Source organism: Schistocerca gregaria, chromosome 1 (assembly GCF_023897955.1).
Source record: "Schistocerca gregaria isolate iqSchGreg1 chromosome 1, iqSchGreg1.2, whole genome shotgun sequence".
Taxonomy (NCBI): Eukaryota; Metazoa; Arthropoda; class Insecta; order Orthoptera; family Acrididae; genus Schistocerca; species Schistocerca gregaria.
This window is the reverse complement of record NC_064920.1, coordinates 754,511,766-754,533,093: the sequence shown is the minus strand read 5'-3', so window position 1 is coordinate 754,533,093 and position 21,328 is coordinate 754,511,766. Positions and strand designations below refer to the sequence as shown.

General features: G+C 38.4%; 1 protein-coding gene across 2 annotated transcripts in view; it reads right to left on the bottom strand.

The window, feature by feature from the left end:
• The window catches only part of LOC126267760 (ER membrane protein complex subunit 1), a 124,252-nt gene that overhangs the window by 15,083 nt on the left and 87,841 nt on the right, over window positions 1-21,328 (bottom strand). For both annotated transcript variants that reach the window (XM_049973067.1, XM_049973074.1), the window contains 3 exons: window positions 7,095-7,270; window positions 3,432-3,593; window positions 3,044-3,337 (listed from right to left, as the gene is read on the bottom strand). In XM_049973067.1, coding sequence (XP_049829024.1) covers window positions 3,044-3,337; window positions 3,432-3,593; window positions 7,095-7,270 — 632 coding nt within the window. The remainder of the gene's footprint in view (window positions 1-3,043; window positions 3,338-3,431; window positions 3,594-7,094; window positions 7,271-21,328) is intronic.

Below are 21,328 nucleotides of genomic sequence, written 5' to 3'. Positions count from 1 at the left end.
ACCCCTGCATTCTCGAAGGCAATATTGTTATAATTCCTCTCTGCCTGGCACTAGGGATTCACTGATTCTGTTCTTGTTTTGTTTTACTATTAGAGGCGTAAAGTTTCATCTATGACTGATGCTCTTGTTTCCAACAGTTTTATTGATGATGTGTGTGTGTTTACTCCACAGTGCAAAGTACTTTAACAATTTTGCAAATGACTAACTTTTAGAATGGCTGAAAGGTTGTCAGCCGAAATATCGGTACAAGAGTCTGTAATATCCTAGATGCACCCCAAAAAATGATGAACTATTCGATCAGCAGAGAAACTTCAAAAACTTAGAGGAAGTTAGTAAAGACTAGTCTATACTGTAAAAAACACTGATACAATTACTTCTTCACAGATCTACACAAAAAAACAGGTGCTAAAGCAAATCTGTGTGTAAAATAGAAACTTTTGCTATAGCATCAGGTGCATCTGTTTGGCTCTTCAACAGCCACTACCCATTTAAAGTTGGCTTATACACTGATGTCAACATTTTCACATTTTTTGTCAAAGTCTTTGATGATCTATTTAAGTCTTTGATGATCTATTTAACTCAAATATTATGAAGGGCTCCTCTAGGCCTTTTGCTTGGCAGTCCTGAGACTGGTTTGATGCAGCTCTCCATGCTACACTATCCTGTGCAAGCTGCTTCATCTCCCAGTACTTACTGCAACCTACATCCTTCTGAATCTGCTTAGTGTATTCATCTCTTGGTTTCCCTCTATGATTTTTACCCATCACACTGCCCTCCAATGCTAAATTTGTGATCCCTTGATGCCTCAGAACATGTCCTACCAACCGGTCCCTTCTTCTTGTTGTCAAGTTGTGCCACAAACTCCTCTTCTCCCCAATTCTATTCAATACCTCCTCATTAGTTACGTGACCTACCCACCTAATCTTCAATATTCTTCTGTAGCACCATATTTCGAAAGCATCTATTCTCTTCTTGTCCAAACTATGTATTGTCCATGTTTCACTTCCATACATGGCTACACTACATACAAATACTTTCAGAAACGACTTCCTGACACTTAAATCTATACTCAATGTTAACAAATTTCTCTTCTTCAGAAACGCTTTCCTTGCCATTGCCAGTCTACCTACATTTTATATCCTCTCTACTTTGACCATCATCAGTTATTTTGCTCCCCAAATAGCAAAACTCATTTACTACTTTAAGTATCTCATTTCCTAATCTAATTCCCTCAGCATCACCCAACTTCATTCGACTACATTCCATTATCCTCGTTTTGCTTTTGTTGATGTTCATCTTATATCCTCCTTTCAAGACACTGTCCATTCTGTTCAACTGCTCTTCCAAGTCCTGTGCTGTCTCTGACAAAATTACAATGTCATCGGCAAACCGCAAAGTTTTCATTTCTTCTCCATGGACTTTAATACCTACTCCGAATTTTTCTTTTGTTTCCTTTACTGCTCGCTCAATATACAGATTGAATAACATTGGAGATAGGCTACAACCCTGTCTCACTCCCTTCCCAACCACTGCTTCCCTTTCATGATCATCGACTCTTATTACTGCCATCTGGTTTCTGTACAAATTGTAAATAGCCTTTCGCTCCCTGTATTTTACCCCCGACACCTTTAGAATTTGAAAGAGTATTCCAGTCAACATTGTGAAAAGCTTTCTCTAAGTCCACAAATGCTAGAAATGTGGGTTTGCCTTTCCTTAATCTATTTTCTAAGATAAGTCGTAGGGTCAGTATTGCCTCACGTGTTCCAACATTTCTGCGGAATCCAAACTGATCTTCACCGAGGTCGGCTTCTACCAGTTTTTCCATTCGTCTGTAAAGAATTCGCGTTAGTATTTTGCAGCTGTGACTTATTAAACTGATAGTTCGGTAATTTTCACATCTGTCAACACCTGCTTTATTTGGGATTGGAATTATTATATTCTTCTTGAAGTCTGAGGGTATTTCGCCTGTCTCATAGATCTTGCTCACCAGATGGTCGAGATGTCAGGACTGGCTCTCCCAAGGCCGTCAGTAGTTCCAATGGAATGTTGTCTACTCCCGGGACCTTGTTTCTTTCAGTGCTCTGTCAAACTCTTCACGCAGTATCGTATCTTCCATTTCATCTTCATCTACATCGTCTTCCATTTCCATAATATTGTCCTCAAGTACATCGCCCTTGTATAGACCCTCTATATACTCCTTCCGCCTTTCTGCTTTCCCTTCTTTGCTTAGAACTGGGTTTCCATTTGAGCTCTTGATATTCATGCAAGTGGCTCTCTTTTCTCCAAAGGTCTCTTTAATTTTCCTGTAGGCAGTATCTATCTTACCCATAGTGAGATAAGCCTCTACATCCTTACATTTGTCCTCTAGCCATCCCTGCTTAGCTATTTTGCACTTCCTGTTGATCTCATTTTTGAGACATTTGTATTTCCTTTTGCCTGCTTCATTTACTGTGTTTTTAAATTTTCTCCTTTCATCAATTCATAATTTCATCAAATCATAATTCTTTCAAAATATTGTCTCGGGATTGTACTTAAATGCATTCTTTTCATAAGACCATGTCACAGCTACATTAAAGTTTCATTACACAAATGAGGCTCATGATGTAGTCATATGACTCAGTTTTTGTTTGGTTCTACCTGCAATACATTTCATCTGCCTGAAGACATATGCAATCACTGACACTGTTTCCATATCTGTATGACAAAACAGGAATAAGGTATTTATGTTAAGTGTCATTTTTAACACAATAGAAAATTTCTGTCCCACATTACCTGATAAAAAGAATGGTAGAATCAGGAAGTTACTTGTACTTAGTTTTCATTTCCTGATTTACAACATTGTCTAACAAAGGTGCCTAAAAATTGTAGTTGATCATTGTATTGAGATGGCTTTATTAGTCACAAACTAGAAGGATTTTTGTAGATTGTTGCATTAAGCAATACTAGCCTAAGTAATTAAAAATTAAAACCTTTCTGAGTCATGCTTAATAAAATAATTTAAAATTTACTTATGAACTTTACCCAATACTAAATGACAACATACCTCAGCTGTGCTGAATCCAAGAGAATATCCTGTCAGAGTGCCAGTGTTAGGCTCTGCTGTGAATAAGAAAGTTGTGTGTGCAATCTGGGCTGCCACTTGTTTTCCAGTGTCAGGATACGAGTGTAATTTTTCCTTCTCATCAAACAGTAACAATGCTCGAAGAAAGTTTTCATCATTAACTGGAAGCAAGAGTGCCTGACGTACACGGTAGCCAAGCAGTTGTATGCCGTCATTACCAACCATTCCTTGACCACTGAATGGGTTGAAGGTGAACAGTACACCTTCTCCTGTAACCTGCATGCACATAAACAAGTCTCAGTTTTTGTAATTATTCTAAAACAACTAAGACTGTTATAATTGTATTTGTATTGTTATAACAGTAACAAACCTTATGTTTTGCAACAAGAGCGCACTGTGCAGGGTAAGGGAAATGTCGTGTTGTTCTCTGGACAAACAGCAGCATGGGCTGGCTTGGAGATGTGAATGTTGTCACATCTTCTAGGTATCGCTTCCAAATGATTTCACCACTTAAATTATCAATTCCAAACACCTGTTGAAAAGTCACCTTACTCAGTTCATACACTGTATTATTTAAAGATTTCTGTATTAAAATTTATAACTGCCCAGAAGAAATGAATGGTTATTATATCTTTCAGCATCAATTCTTATGGTTTACCTGCAAATTAGTACTGATCTTTGATTCAACATTATTTCTGGAGATATATATATATATATATATATATATATATATATATATATATATATATATATATATATATATATATATATATATATATATATAAAACTTCAATTTGTATTGCCATTACTGCACAAAAACATAAAAACAGTGTTAAAAGTAACGAAAAATGATTGACAGGTACTGGAAAGATCTTCATAGCTTTATCCATTTCCCCCTCTCTCTTCCACTGTTCAACATTTTCATCAATAAACCAAGTTTTAAATATTCTTCTATGTGTAACAAGGAAGTTATTAATGGAGTGGTGTAGGAATTAATTTTGTTTCTTTGATAATATATTTTGAAGAAAATCCTCTCTGTAGTCCCTGACAGCAAAATTGTATGTCAGTCTGGTGATTCAATCCGTTGCGCTCCCATTCATGAACAGCATTATACCACTTGGCCACATACTGCTGTCATAACCCAAAACACACTACAAAGTGTTAACATGTTGCCTTGGCATATTCAACCACCAGATCAGGCACCAATTGAGCACATACGAAGCATTATCAGACATCAGCATCATCCACAAAGAGCATTAACTGTAATGACCTACCAAGTGCAGCAAGCATGGAACCTCATCCAAAAAAACTTACATCCAGTATCTGTGCAACACAATGCATGCACATTTGTATGCTTGCATTCAAAATTCTGGTGGTTACACCCGTTACTAATGTCCCACATTTCACATTTGCAATGGCTTATCTCACGGTTACATCAACCTGTGATCTTCCAAAGCTAATCACTTAAATATGTTACCTAGACAAATATATTTCTTAACTTTCATTTGCATTAATTAGTTTTTGTTGTTGTGATCTGTTTCCCATCAGTGTATTTGATAATGGAGATGCTGATTAATTCCTTATCAGATACAATACATCCCATTCCGTTTGCTACAAGGACTAGGTCCACCTAGGATTCAGATGGAATAAGGTGCTGATGCACTGTGCACTTATCAAGACATTTTCTTTCTCTACTTCTGGTATTTACAGAGGTAATGGTTTAGTCTCTTGGTTTAATGTATTTTGTGTTAAGCCCTATTTATTTGGTCCACGCCTAGAGATAGCTGTCAGACTACTTTGTAAGCAATCATCTGGATTTCATTTTGTGTGAAGGGCCACTGCATACTTTCTTAGCTTTGTAATGAAATCTGCACCAGTGCCACGAAACACACACAAATGCCACTGTGGGTTTTACATGGAAATTATGTATCCTCTACCAAGCAGAATGATAGGACAATGTCAAACAAATGTCTCCTGCTTTTTTTAAAATGACGCAATTTATGTTCTTGTATTCATACTTTGCTATATATTCGAATATGAGATAATGGTTAACAATACTGTAAAGAACTACTGGCTAATGGATGACTGAAAAAGAATTATGTAGAATGGGAATCAAGCTATACCTGTGGCAACCCAAAGAGAAGATTTAGATTTGGCAAAAGCCTGGAGAATATTACTTACCCGCATGTGTAGTGTCAACAGTGAAGTAAGGAGGATATGATGTTGCGGTATAGATGTGTTTTTCATGGTTAGTTTGTGGTCCCGTTTTTGCGCACAAGGAAACACTTAATGTAGAAGCACATTTTGCAGCATTGTGTACTACATATAGCAGAGGAACAGTTTGGAGACGATGATTATTTTTATCAATGTTGCAGGAAAGCTCTGGTAGAATTTAAATATTTTTGAATTAAAGACAGACACACACACACACACACACACACACACACACACACGGAATCCTCAAATCCTCACATCATCCCCAAGAACTAGCTACAAAGAAGTGCTCCCCTGTACTGGAACATATGAACCACGTCCTCTGTCAGGTGTTTGATTATCTTTCATCCTACCCAAGGTCCTTCCCACCTCTCCTAAAGCGGTGTTCCGTTGTCCACCCACCCTCCGCAATATCCTTGTCCATCCCTATGCCACTCCTGTCCCCAACTCCTTGCCACAGGAATAATATCCCTGTAGAAGACCCAGATGCAAGAGCTGCCCAATCTACTCACCCAGAACTTCCTTTGCAGTCCTGTCACAGGCTGGTCCTATCCCCTCAGGGACCAGTCCACCTGTGAAAGCAGCCATGTCATATACCAACTCTGCCGCACAGCTTTTATTACTGGCATGACAACCAAACAGCTGTCCATCAGGATGACTGGCCACTACCAAACTGTAGCCAACAGAATAGTTGACCACTTAGTGGCAAAACATGCAATTCAGCACAACATGCTCAATTTCAATGGCTGCTTCAGTATCAGAGCCATCTGGATCCTCCTCTCCATCAGAAGCTTTTTTTACTTGCAAAGGTGGGAGTTATTCTTACAACACTTTGTCAGCCCTGAAATTACCCTGGCCTCAACCTACAATAACCTACTGCCTCCCTCGACGACCTCCACCCAACCGCTACCAGCCCCCCCCCCCCCCCCCCCTGTCCAACCACTTCTCCTACCAATTCAGGCCCCCTTACTCTCACTGTGCACAGCTCTCTGCTAAAACATCTACTGGTCTTTTCTATTTTCTCCAAGTCTGCTTCTTTCCTTTTCCACCGCCTCCCCTCCTCCCCCCTTACACAGTGTCTTGTCTTTCAATACAGCAGGCATGAAAGCTCATTCTTGTATAATGTTAGGTGTGGTATATGAATACTATTTTCTGGATTGCAAAAAATATGCACCAGTTGATAATACCGTGTAATCATTGATGAGGCCCTTGAAGGAATTCCTTTAAACATGCAATGTAGTTAGTACTTCCAGTAATACCTGTCATGTCTATTTCACATGTCTCCTCCAATTTAGTTAATGGTAGTGGTAGAACTATCATAATTTCAGGTCCACATATTACATGTAATTTCATTTTACTTTTATCTTTAGACAGCAGAAATTATAACAAAATATACAGAAATATTTCCAGGAGAATTAGTTCTATGTTTATAAAATACCACACATTTGTTACCATATAGCTTTCACAGGTTACTATCATATATTCAAAATGAGAATTATAAAATATCAGCAAAAAGCTTGGGATATTTTATCTATCTTTATTTCAAACTGGAAGAAGCAGCTATACAGTCATTGTGTCACATGTACACTGCACACATAAATGAAATTTTTAACAAATGTGAACATTTTATGTAGATTTACATTAAAATATAAGTTAATTGCCAAACGGATACTCTGAATCATAAAAATTCTCACATTTAATAATTTTGTTCAAAGATGTGTCTTAACTGAAATGAAAGCTTCTTTTCTAATCAACTATGAGATCAAAGCCACCAGAGAAAAGAATAGAATCAAATTTTGATACCTAAACAAAAACAAACCTTTCCAACAGATGTGACGACGACAATTATTTTATGCAGGTTGAATTCATCTCTCACAAGTCCTGCCCTTTGTCCAGCTGATGGTGGTGTTCCAAATCCCAGAAGGGTCATAATGAAACTCCGCAGTTGAAGTGTTTGACTTATGAGACGATGCACGAACATCCCCAGCGAGCCAGCTTGAAGTGTTATAGAGAAAGAAGTATAGCATTTACTTACATTGCTAGTGACACTACAATTGAACACTCACAAGATACTAAAAAACATGTTCTCCTCTTATACAGAATATGGAATTTACAATTTCGAATCAATGTACGCACACCATTCTTAAAAATTGAGTAATTACAGATAAAGTTACGTCAGGAACTGTTTTTAGAATTACATTTATTAGGTGCACATTATCAGACAGTATGTTGTCATTACTTGTTTACATTGCAATCTCTTTCACAATATGTACACAGACAAAATGGGTTCTGCTTTTTTATAGAAAGATTTCCAGAATTTTGATGAGGATTTTAAATGTGATGCACTGCAGTATTCTGGTGTGTTTCATTCACAGTCATTCAACGTCTCAGTAAAATTTCTTTGCTGACACAATAAATCCATATAATTTTTCTTTGCACATTTTCAATATGTTTTTGTATCAATCCAGTAAAGATTTTAGTGTACATGTGATACTAACAAAAATAAATAAAATAAGACAGCGAACGATTTATGAAACAGACCCTTCCTCTACTTCTTGTAATTTACTGGATCCCAGTCAGTAAAGACACTAATCTTCCCTCGAAGGTTTCAAAAGTGATAATGCTACCTGAACATGAAATTACAGATAGAACAAAGCTGAACTCCTGAACATAGAGTGCTGCTATTTATGTAAACATCGAATATTCCTGAATACGCAACCATTACCGGCACAAGAAATTTCAAGAACCTTCCGGAAATGATAAATACTGCATAACAAATAACTGCAAGTGGTTGGATCTGAACTAGTGACCCACAGCATGCCTGCCTGCAATGCTAACCACTACACCTTATTGTATGCAGTGCAGCTGGCCACTATATTGAATTATCAACACTAAATTGCAGCTTAGATGTTCAACATGTCAATAACAAACTGATCCCCCCCTAATGCTGTATTTGCAGAAGAGAGCCTAGTTGCTGCATTGATACAGGACACTAGCATGTGATCATATAACAGGTTTACTCCCTCCCTCTCTCTTCAGAGCCTACACAAAAAGCAAACACGGGTTACTCTGAGAAAGCCATTTACACTTTTTGCACAAAAGCTTACTGAAATCTTCTGCAATCACTAAATCACTAATTGAAAAATAATGCTGGTTAGATATGTCTCACTTCAAATAATGACTTAACTGAAATCTATTAACAAAGAAAGTAATGAGATCCTTTTCTGACAATTCATCTTTGGAACATTTATGTCCAGGCAGCATTACAATGTCTAGGACTCTAATCAACACTCATGGGAAGTGATGGGTTAGAAAATAATGTCCTATCATTGAGGATTCAATCTATTCCCTACTACCTCCACAATTAACTTAATAAAGAGCGACAACATAAACCACGAATTTTTGGAAAGTAAGTGCAGGTGCCACTGGTCTACATAATAAACACGGAAAATTTGTAATTAAAAAAGATAATAAAGAATATCAGATAACATTCATTAAACATATAACTAAAAATCAAACAAAAAGAACTGTTGGACATGCTCTTCATCAAGTACGTAATGTGTTGTACGTACTAGAAAAACCAAAAGCTGGATGTTCAGGATATGTTAGCCCACATGTGGAAGATGTATTCTGATACTGAGCACTGAATGACTTTATATTTCTTTAGCAACTACAGCTGTTGCTTCTCTCATATACAGTATCGCACTGCAATACCTGAGCTAAAATGGGCGCAGAAATTGTACTTCATGGTCAGTGTTAAGGTGTAAAGTTTTAGAAAGTCTTGGAGCCAGCAGAAGAGCATCCTGACAAAACCAGTGCACGATAAAGTCAGCTGCAGCTGGTGAAGGGGCTGTGTGGTCAGCAACTTCGCGACAGGCCACATTTGCTGCCAACCCGTGACATGCCTGTGGGAGTATCACAATCCAGTAATAACAGTTGGGAGGTCAGTGACACATTCCATATACTTTGGTGTAGCACACTAGTCACAGTAAACAACAGAAACCAGCACAGAAAAGTAGTATTTAAGGACAGCCCGTCATCGTTGAATAGCTGGGCAGTGATGTGATGATGAGCTTATGCTACTCTGCACCAATGATGCAGTTGCTTCTGCCACACCCAGGACACAAACTGCTGCCTACTCTCTAAGCATCTGTGTGCCAGGGTCAGCTCTGCACTTGGGCACCATCCAGGAATATGAGGGGAGGTTCCAATTGTCTCTGTCATGCTGGAGAGCTTACAGAAGAGTACTATACTCCCAGCCTGAGAGTGCAACGTCCTTGGGGTCACCGACACCAGCAACACTCACTATAGCCAGAAAACGTGGGAACTTGGTGATGCAGCACCAGCCACCTAGCAATGGAACATGCACTCAGCAGGCCATTGCCTCTGGGAAGATGCAATCATGTACTCCACACCACCCACTATTGATTGTAATCAAGCCACTGTTGATTGTAATCGAGCCTCAATGAAGAAGTCATCGTAACTATCATCGGCTTTCTTCAACTGCCCAACATCTGCCCTCAGCAGAGAAGCCTAGCCAACACTAAGCTATCAGAGCCATTCCTGTTATATCAGGCACACGAGACCATGTTAAATGTCATTCAATTTATGTCAAATGACTAAACTGAACACTTCATCTTCCTAAAAGTGGCTGCCTCTAAAGGAACCTCCACCTCTAAAATAACTATAATTGCATCTGACCCAATGGCTGGGTGCAAGACTGTAAATTGTATGCCACTTCAGATATTTGTGTGTCCTGAATCTACCCAAGTTATCCAATAAGGATTAGGAAACCCACAGTTTAACGTGGAACCCCAACAACATGTCATTCCTAGCGAATCCTAACACCACTGCGAGGTGAAGGTTTCATTAAAGACAGACTGAAAATTTCTGTGGCATGCCTGGGATTCAATTCCATGACCTCTCTTTTCTCTCAGTTAGGTCATTTCTAGGTCAGACTTGATACTTCCACCATTACTCCTCTGCTTTCCCAAACAACTAATCTGTGGCAATTACAGACCAAATTGTATTGAATCCACTTTACCTCTGTTATTTTGGTTCTAAAAAGATATTCTCAAAAGTAATAAAACAAAAATGTTAATTCATAACATGTCACTCTTCCAACAAAAATTTTGTTTGCCACAGGCTCATTCAGGTGACCTTCAACCTGTGTACTGAAGCATGAGACATAAAATGAATGCAGCAAAACTTGTTCTCTATCACACACAGATGCATTCCGATGTGTTAAGAACACAACAACAAGAACTTGAAATTTTAAGAATGAAACTTTACAATCATTCACCACATTTTCCAGAGAATCATGCAAAACTAACTAACTAGTCAATGTATTATGCAGAGCATGCAGTTCTGCATTAGGAAATGGTAATGTCGTTGGCATGACTTTATTCAACACAATAATACAGGACCACATTGTTAGTTGCAGGTAACAGTCACATTAGTGATTTAAATTTGAAATATGCAATTCTTTATCATCAAGGAAGCTGTATTAACATCAACAATATTATGTTAAATGTTACAGCCCTTTAGTATGAGCACATGTAATCAAACAGTGCGCAATACAAGTGCCTCCACAGCAAGCCTAGAGGGGTCACCTCGCAACCTAAACAGATGGTGTAGCAAGCACTGAGTCATGTACCCAACGGCCAAATATAATCCAGGTACGCCAAGCCTGGTGCGCCAGGCCCTCGGCCTCACTTATGTTTACTTACTGTACTTATTTATTTCTGATAACGTGTCTGCACAACTTTACAACACTATCAGCAGAGAGTGTCTCAAACCATGCACATACAAATCAAGACTGCAGCAACTGATAAATGTCAACGTAGATTGATGCCATAAAGAACTGGGAAGAGTCATACTGACCTCTCAGCTCGTGACATGTTCAAGGTTCAATTTGAAACACTACACTAGCGCCATATAACAAAAATTTTTATAGTGAATCATTTGTTCAACTACAAAAATAATGAAACATCTGTTCTACAAATCTTAGAACTCAGGAAATTAAATCTGAACCAATGAAGAATCCACTGATCAAGTCATTCTAGAAGTTATATACAGAAGAAAGTCAACAAAATTCATGAGTATTGAGCAAAAGTGACTCAGGGAAGCAATTTTGATATGGATATATAATCACATCCTCTATTTTGTGGATGGTACAGAAAACACCACCAGCTACTTAAAAGCAGAAGACTGATTAGATTTTTAGTATGACATTTTTTTTCAGGTTTTTATACACACATCTGTAGTTTTCAATGGCAATATAAAGATATACCAGCAGTCAAGCTTTACAAGCAATGTTATTAATACCATAGCATCCCATTTGATTGCTAAGTATTTAAAACAGATTTGGAAAACCTCCACCAAAACAAATGTGATAATCATTTCTAACAAAGAGATAGAGGGGCTGGCCAGTACTTACCTCAGCTCAGTACAGCCGATAGAAACACAAAAAACAACCGAAAATTTAAGCTCCTAGCTTTCGGAATAAATGTTCCTTCATCAGGGAGGAGAGAGGGGAAAGAAAGGGAAGAAGGGAAAGTGGATTTAGTTACTCACAACCCAGGTTATGAAGCAACAGGGAAAGGAAAACAGGGAAGGTAGCAAGGATGGAGGCATGGTTGTCAGAGGGAAGCCCCTCTGACAACCATGCCTCCATCCTTGCTACCTTCCCTGTTTTCCTTTCCCTGTTGCTTCATAACCTGGGTTGTGAGTAACTAAATCCACTTTCCCTTCTTCCCTTTCTTTCCCCTCTCTCCTCCCTGATGAAGGAACATTTATTCCGAAAGCTAGGAGCTTAAATTTTCGGTTGTTTTTTGTGTTTCTATCGGCTGTACTGAGCTGAGGTAAGTACTGGCCAGCCCCTCTATCTCTTTGTTAGTAATTGTTTCACATCTTTATATGAGATTTTCCATTAATTAGTGATAATCATTTCATTAGTTAAACTATATTTCCATTGCGCACTTTTAAAAAGACAGGTAATTATAATTAATTCATCCATTTACATAACATCACATGTGAGAAACACTAATGATTCTCTAATAATTTTCATATTTAGCAGCACTGTGAAACAAATGGTGATCCACTGCCAATAATATTACAAATAATCTAAAATATGGTTTTATGCCTTATGGCTTGTATTAAATCACTATAATATTCATACTCATTTAATATGAGAAGAGTCAATTAACTATAATTCAGATGTTTATGATTATTATCTACTTGGAAAAGAGATTTACTGTATCCTCTATCTTTCCAGTGGTGAAAAATAAAATGTTTTACTGGCTTGTTTTCATAGTCTGTAATAAACCATTTCACAGCTTTTTCATAATTTAACATGTAGCTGTAAGCTCATTATGATTTCTGAAGAAACATTAATAGTATCTCTCTTTGCCACTTTACCACTGCACCTCTTATTTTTGCTGCCCTTCAGTTCCCACTTTCCTAGGAACATGAAGTTCAACAAAGCAGCTGCTGTTGATGAACTGTGGGTTGAACAAAGTGGAAATTTGGACCAAAAACACAGAAATAGCTCCTGAACATGATTAACACCTGTGTGCCAAAACTGTACATCCCAAAGAGTGGAGGGAGGTCAAAGTGGTCACACTATTGAAACTAATGAAGGAACCAAATTATCCAAAAAGTTTCTGACCTGTGTCATTGTTCTTCCATGCCTTTAAGATCATGGAATCTTTAATATTCCATCAGATCACAAACATCCTAGAAAATAAATTCATGCACTAGCAAGTAGGCTCCAGACCTGGGAAATCATGTTCTGGCACATTACTAAACAACGCAATAAGGACGGATTTGAGAGAAAGAACACTACTGGAGTGGTATTCATTGACCTCACAGCTGAATATGCCACTGTCAGCAACTGAAAGCTATTGACTGAGCTGCATGACATGGCAGTAGACTACCGTCTGACATACTGGGTTGGCACCACTCTCCCCGTATGAGATTCTGTGTCAGCCTCCATAGGAAGAATAGTACGTAGAGGAATTGAAAGATGCCTTACCATAACAAGGTGTCTCAACACCATGCTGTACAAAATATACAAAAATGACAAGCCAATACCAAACCACATCACACAATATGACAAGCCAATACCAAACCACATCACACAATATGACCCGACAATACGGCAGTGGCAGGTCAAGACATGACCTCCTCAGAGGTACAAGAGAAACTGACACAAGCTCCAAATAGACTCTATGTTATATTGTAAACGACCCGGGGGGGGGGGGGGGGGGGGGGGGGGGGGGGGGGGGGGGGGACAGCAAGATGCACATTTGCATCTTTCACCTCAGTAACAGAGAAGCCACAGCAAGAACTCAAAGCGGAAATATATCTAGGTGTGACCCTGGATTACACCCCAACATTTAAACAGCATATCAGGTCTTGATGAGCAGGACACTTAGTGCCATCTCCGACTACTGCAGGCATATGACACTGGATATGCTTGATGCTGAGTATGCTGTTTCAATGTGGAAGGCAGTCAAAGTAAACAATACCAGTGTGGATTGCAATCAGAAACCTGAAGCTGACACTAGTGCACAAGCTCTACCTGCACATTGTCACTGCATTCAAATGAGCTGGGACACTGCAGATGGAAAGAACAGATGGAAACCAAGTCCACCAGTCAATGTACGGATCTCAGTGCATTGGGAATTCCCTGTGATCCAAGAAAAGGTTTCTGGAAAGAATGCATATCCTTATGGGTGCCCTTCAGAGGCACCATGTGGGGAGGAGGACAGCAAAGCTGAAGAACAGAAACATTCCCCTGAGAGAGTAGCCAAAAATCAGAAAGTGTCGTTGCTTCTTTCGCAAAGCTGGTCACAGGTGATGCTCCAAAAATGACCAGCTTCGCAAAAGATGCGGCAACACTTTCTCCGCAACCCACCCATCATTTTGGATGACAATGCACGGACGCATACAACGCAAGATGTAGCTGCTCTGTTCGTTTGATGGAACTGGGAAGTATTGTACCATCCACCATACTCCCCAGACTTAAGTAATTGTGACTTTGATCTGATTCCGAAGATGAAGGAACCACTTCATGCCATTCGCTTCAGAACAGTTCCAGTGATTCGACAGGCAGTAGACCGCTCCATTTGCACAATCAACAACAGAACAGGATCTGCTAACGGTATACTACACCTTCCACATTGCTGGCAATGGGTTCTACACAATGCTGGTGACTACTTTGAAGGACAGTAACAGGTGCAGACATATAACTCTTTTGTATCGGCTGTGAATAAATAATTGTCACTATGTAAGTTCCGACCTAGGTATGATGGGATAACAACATTGTGAGATAGAGGAATATGCCACAGTTGTCGCAAAATAATTACTACTACTACTTCTTCCTCCTCTTCTTCTTCTTCTTCTTCTTCTTCACTCAAGGAGCATGTTGCACCAGTTTCTATAGGAAAGTTCAGGCTTCACTGTATCTGATGCTTGATCAGCTAAAATTGTAATCTGTGTTTACTGAGCAACAACCCTGCTCAAGATATTCTTGATCCTGTATTGATAATTGAATTACAGGGTATTCCAAAATGATCTTGGCAGCTTTGATCATGTATATTTCAGAAATGCGGATAGGTAAAAAGGTGCAGTTTGTGCCATAATATCCACAAAGGCTAGTTACTGATGAAATGCCCAGCCCACAGCAGATGGTACAATGTGTGAGAGAGACCATATCTCATACCCACATCCAGCAGAACTTACAAACACATTACAGAAGCACACGACCATCACGTCTGACTATCAGACAGTGGTACACAAGGTTTAAGGGATACAGAAATGTCATAAAGAGGATGAATTCTGGGCATCCGAGCATGAGTGATGCAGATCTGGAAAGGGTGTAACAGGCATTTATTCAAGCCCAATTTATCAGTCAAGCATCTTGACAGCTGCAACAACCACCAGCCACAAAAGTGCTGCGCAAGATACTGAAGCTTCATGTCCACAAGGTGCAGCTGCTGTGATTCAACCAGATGACAGGCCAAACCATAAAGCATTTGAAAGTGATGTTCTGAGTTGTTTCGATGATGACCCAGACTCTCTGAAAAAGGTGACATTCATGAATGAAGATTGCTTTCATGTGTTCAGGAAGGTAAAACAAAACAATGTAGGATACAGGGCTATGAGCTAGTTACTTAGTTTACAAGTTAGTTTCATGTTGTACAGATCATGCTGTACGATATATTGTAGTGATGTGCACAAGTAATTTTACATTCACATCTCAAATTACTCCATAAGTATGGTTACATACTGAACATTCTAACTTTTTTTTTTAAAATATACAGATGTCAGTTAGTAATTCCTACCCACAGTCTTTTACACACTACTATAAAAGAAACTTCACTTTATCATGGAAATTGTGCATAACAGTCTACAGGTAAACGTCATGTGCTCTTCTTCATGACCATGTGGTGGAACCACTTTTTATTGCAGAGGTGTTAATAACCTCAACCTTTTACCTTGGAACAGCTTGCATTTCCACGGGTCAATAAATCTGCATCTTGACATCATGCTGCAGCAGGATAGTGCTCCTCCTCATTCGAGCCTATTGTTGAGGAAGATTTGGACGACATTTCCAGATTGCAGGATTGGCAGAGAACCAGTTTCCTAGCCCCCAAGGTCTCCAGACACAATCTCACTAGATTTCTTCCCCCCAGGGCTTTGAGAAGGATTCTGCCTACCAGACCCCAGTGTTCTGCAAACTCACATTGGAGTAGTAACTACTCAGGTTTCTAAGGACATACTAGGCCAGACGAGGGAGGAACTGGAATATTGCTTAGATATCCTGTGTGCTACAGACAATACACACACTGAACTCTGTTAAACGGTTACTGGAACTTCAGGTGTGCATGAGCATTTTCCTGCAAACTGCACTTTTCTACCTATCCACAATTATGAAATATATATGATCAAAGTTGAAAAGATAATTTTGGATACCTGGAGATGAAAATCAAAGAAAATCAATGTTAAAAAAGAAAACTGGAATATGTGAGGCAAAGTTAAAACATACTTTATTTTGAAGACAAAATTTCGAAACATGTTACAAATACAGACTGAAGTTTCTGTAGGACAGACTACAAAAGAAATAATGAAACCTTAAAGGAAATAAGTTCTCTCCCATAAAAACCAAAAGATGTCTCTGTTTGGGTATTCTGTAAATGCATACAACAGTTGGAAAATAATCTGGTTCTTTTTGAGGATTTTGGGTTTCGTGCCAATAAATACAGAACTGTTACTAAAATAGACTCCAAGCTGCAGGTTTGTAAGGTTTTTCTTGTTGATAATAAAGGATAAACATACAGTAAAAGATATACTGATAATGGGAGAAAATGGTAACTCCAGAGTGAGTTGGAACATGTACTGCACTAGAGCAGTGGTGTAAGGACTGGTATTCTGAGTCCCATTTTGAGGAAATAACAAATTATTGTGCCTCAAACAACAACAAACAACTACAAAAAAATTTTCCTCTACGTATATCAGTTACATTTTGTAATATTGATACAATAAGTGAGTTTAATTACACACATCTGGATTAGTATTATTAGTGCTCGACATTTTTGACTGTGGGCAAGAGTATAGTCAAAATACTATGGACAAATTTATGTTATGTAATCTAACTAGCACTGATATGACCAGGTTAGCAAAATAGACTCATTCAGTACTAATTACTCAGAAGTGTCTACAGAATAGAATCTCAAAATGAAATGGATGTCCAAGGGGATCAGGTGGGCAAATGTACGTCACAAACTGCTCGGATTTAAGTGGTATCTTAGCACGCCAATTGATAACCTCTCTATTTCAGGCTGTTCAGAAAAGCTGAAAACAGTACATTTACAGGCACGAATGAGTGATCCGTCTTGCTGATATCTGATCAAAATGACGTTGTCTGGCATAATTTCCCTTATGATCTTCATTCTGGCACAAGTAGTACACTAAGAACTGTATCAGATTCTGGGAAGCAGAACAATGTAGTATGAAAGCAACAAAGGATCAATGTGATTTACCAAGTTTTGCTAGAACAACTAATATAATGCATATATTATGAAAAGGAGAGATTGCTACTCATCATATAGAGATATTGAGTTGCACACAAGCACAACACAAAGATTGCTAGACATGTGATCTTCCAGCCAATGACCTCCTTCTGAATTAAGACAACATACACACATTAACACAAGCCCACCTCACAAAGACATGACCACTGCCTATGGCCACTGAGCCAGTGATGTGTGTGTGTGTGTGTGTGTGTGTGTGTGTGCGTGTGTGTGCGTGTGTGTGCGTGTGTGTGCGTGTGTGTGCGTGTGTGTGCGTGTGTGTGCGTGTGTGTGCGTGTGTGTGCGTGTGTGTGTGTGCGTGCGTGCGTGTGCGCGCGCGCGTTTGGAGGGCGAAGAGGGGCAAAAATGAAAATCCAAACCCAAGCACATCAAAGTACATATTTGCAAACATAATTTCAAACAAATCAACTGATCATCATTGAAAATGATGTGTAAGGGCTACTGTTTCTTTGGAATGAGCCACAAAATAGAAAAAATTGCAAGAGAATACAAGCAGCTACCAAGTATTTCCACTCTGTTCATCACACATACTGTAGGATGAAACTCTTCCCCTCCTCCAAATATGACCTTATATAAAACACGTATTGTTATAATATTGACATACGGATTATAAGCAGCAACACTGACTCAAACCACGGGTAGTTGCTTTGAGGCAACTAATTATAGTTCATCTGCTCTTACCTTTAAAAAAATCAAATAAACCAATTAGAATATAGGAGAGGAAATTGATTTGAAAACTGCAGTTCTGACAGAGCACAAGAGAATATTTCAAAGGAAATTTAATATGGATAATACACAGAGGACACCCTTGTGAGATTTGGGTAAAATCCTTACAGACATTGGAGAGAAAGTTCATTCATGTATAATACAGAGAATGTAGTTGGACACAATGAAATGCAGTAATATCTGAAACAGTGAAGAGACATGGTAGACTAGCTTACATACATATTTAAGCAAATCCTGAACGACAGTAACGTGATTAAAGCCCAGAAAGTACAATGGCCATAGTACTGAAGAGCTAAAACTCACACTGAAGCACACATTTCTCCACATGATTTCTATCATTCACAGATAGTCTGCAGCCTACTGCTGCTTCTGAAGTTATAGCACATATGAATTGCATTCAACCACCATTTTCAATGGACTGTGAACAAGAGAGAACATTTCCTTGGAAGAAAACGGAGGTCTACCACATTTACCTGGCTAAGATGATGCTGAATATAAGACAAACGAAACTTTCATTTTAAACATATTCTGATTAAACAAAATTACAAACTGTTTTATTGTTACAAAGCATCTTAAGCTCTGTCTACAAATTAAACACTATGTCTCTTCTAAACTTATGCCACTTATTGATTATCCATATTTTGGTATATATAAAGAAATAGTTTACATGAATTTTTATCTTTACATCCCTTGTTTGCTTACAATCTAAGTCAATAGTCTGTGGTATAACTATTTTTAATCATCATGATCATCATAATAATAATAATCATCATCATATCACCATGACTGGTATAATCATTTTCATTTCTAAGCCTATTATCATTTCTTGCTTGCTGGCACTCTACCCATATTATCTCATTTTCTAAGCCATCCATAACAATGGAAATGCACAACTTTTTGAATTATTTCATTAGAGAATCACTAGATTCTATTCCGTGCAATAAGGATGCACTGGCCCAATGTGTATTTGTTTTAATGATAAAACATAAGGTGCACACTGAAAATTCGTTTGGGACGGAATGAAAGTGGTTTACAATGCAGGGCAACATTTTTCACTGTGGAAACACAAACATCCTTGAGAATTATTTCATTGCAAGAAAACTGCTATTACAAATGCGCCAGATGGACATTTCATGTAAGTTGCACTACAATACAAGTATGTTGCACAGGCATTCTGGTTAAACGTTTGTAATTTGTAAATTATTGTTTATCCTAAGGCAACTCATAGGAAACCAATGTATAATACGTACTGATGAAAGCATTAAAAAAACATCTGATGATGAATTGTAAAAGAATTCAAAACTGGCAATGGTACTTTTCCAATAAAGTAACCTGAAGCCATTTTCTAGCTGGTTGCTGTACACCATCAACAATTGATTTTACATAACAAAAGCCACAATCTCCAACCATGTCTATGTATGACAAAATTGCATATGGATATAGCCCATCGGTAAACACATGTTCAAGCAACGTTCTTGGTATAGCAAAAGCCCCTGTGTCAAATGGGATTTGCCTGGAAGTGATCTGTAACTAAAAGAAAGGTTCTGGTGGAGAGAAGTTATGTAATTGACTGGTGACGGAAAAACTCGGCACAAGTAAAGAAATTGAGAGTAAGGCAGAAAGTTCTTTTATACCAAAGAGCTTTGGTTGACAACAACATTATCTTCAGAAAATTTCGAAAGGTTCCTGCTGTTGATACCATATTAGACAATGTTAGTGGAAGCAAAACCAGTATTGCATCTAATGCTGGGTTTACTTATTAGTCTACAATAATGTTACTGTTTTCTAAATATTCGCCAATCTATATTATATAGTGATGCCAGCACTTTTCTCATTTTGCAAAATACTTCTGGAACTATCTTTGGGATGGCTTTTAGCTCTCCCAGTGACGCATTTTTAATCTTATCTATGCTTGTAAAAGACGACCTTTTCATATGTCATCTGTGTTTGGGAACAAAAGAAAGCTACATGGAGAGAATACAGAACCCAGGGCATCATTACAGTACTGTTTTTGGCCAAAAATTCACGAAACAACTAAATGGGTGTAGGTGCATTATTGTCATGCAAAAACCATGAATTGCTCTGCCACAAATCTGGCTGTCTTCTTTTAAACTGGTTCACACAAATGGTGCTGAACTTGTAAGTAGTTCTCCTCATTGTTCATTGCACTTTGTGGCAAGAGCTCATAGTGCATTATGTTGCTGAAATCAAAGTACACGGTGAGCATAACCTTCACATTTGAGCATACTCGAGGGTTTTTCGGTCTCGGCAATCCAGAATGCTTCAACTGGAATGACTGAGCTTTAGAATCAATGTCATATCTGTCAACACGTTTCATCACCTATTATGATCTGTTTCAGTAGATACGTATCATTGCTGACTTCATCTAGCAAATCCTGAGCAACTTGCATTTGCTGCTGTTCTTGTTCAAAATTCAACCATTCTGGAACAAGCTTTCCTGAAACTTACAAAAGAATTTAATGGTACGAGCCAGGTGATATACCAACATCTGTGGCTTCTCAGACAGTGGTTTGGTGATTGTTCATAGTTGCTGTATTTTACTTTTCCCATGATTTCACCCACGATGTGCTGGGGCATCCACAGCATTCATCATCTTCAGCATTTTCACAACCTCCTCCAAAATGCTTGTATCACTTGTAAACCCTTGTTTTACTCATAACAGATTCACCAGAAGCAATATTTAACATTTCTAAAACACAGATGCACCTTATTCTGTTCTTACAATAAAATTTAATACAAATTCCCTGCTCTATTTTTTACACAAAATGATCGCCGATATTACCAAAACACCTGTAACCCTTATTAGCCGAAACATAACTTAAGAAGACGCCTTCAATTCTACGTAATAATTGCACTACATTATGTTCAAAACCCTAATGGAATACATTCATCATTTTAGGAGATAGTAAACAAATATGCATTCAGATAAAAGGCATTTGGATTCAATATTTGTAGTAGATACGTGGATCAGGACTTATAACTTCCAATTCTATGTGAATGTTATTTATTCTATAATGTTGTGTTCTGGATGAAAGCAGTTGTCTTCTCTGGCTCGAACAGTGTTAAGTCATTTATCTAAACGCAAACATTGCCCTGATGTATCTGCACACAGCGTCAGCACTGATTTAAAGCACATCCCACAGAAGGGCCAGTACAACATTGAGAAACAGCTTGTAGAAGTGCCTTGTTATGTAGCTTGGTTGGCAGA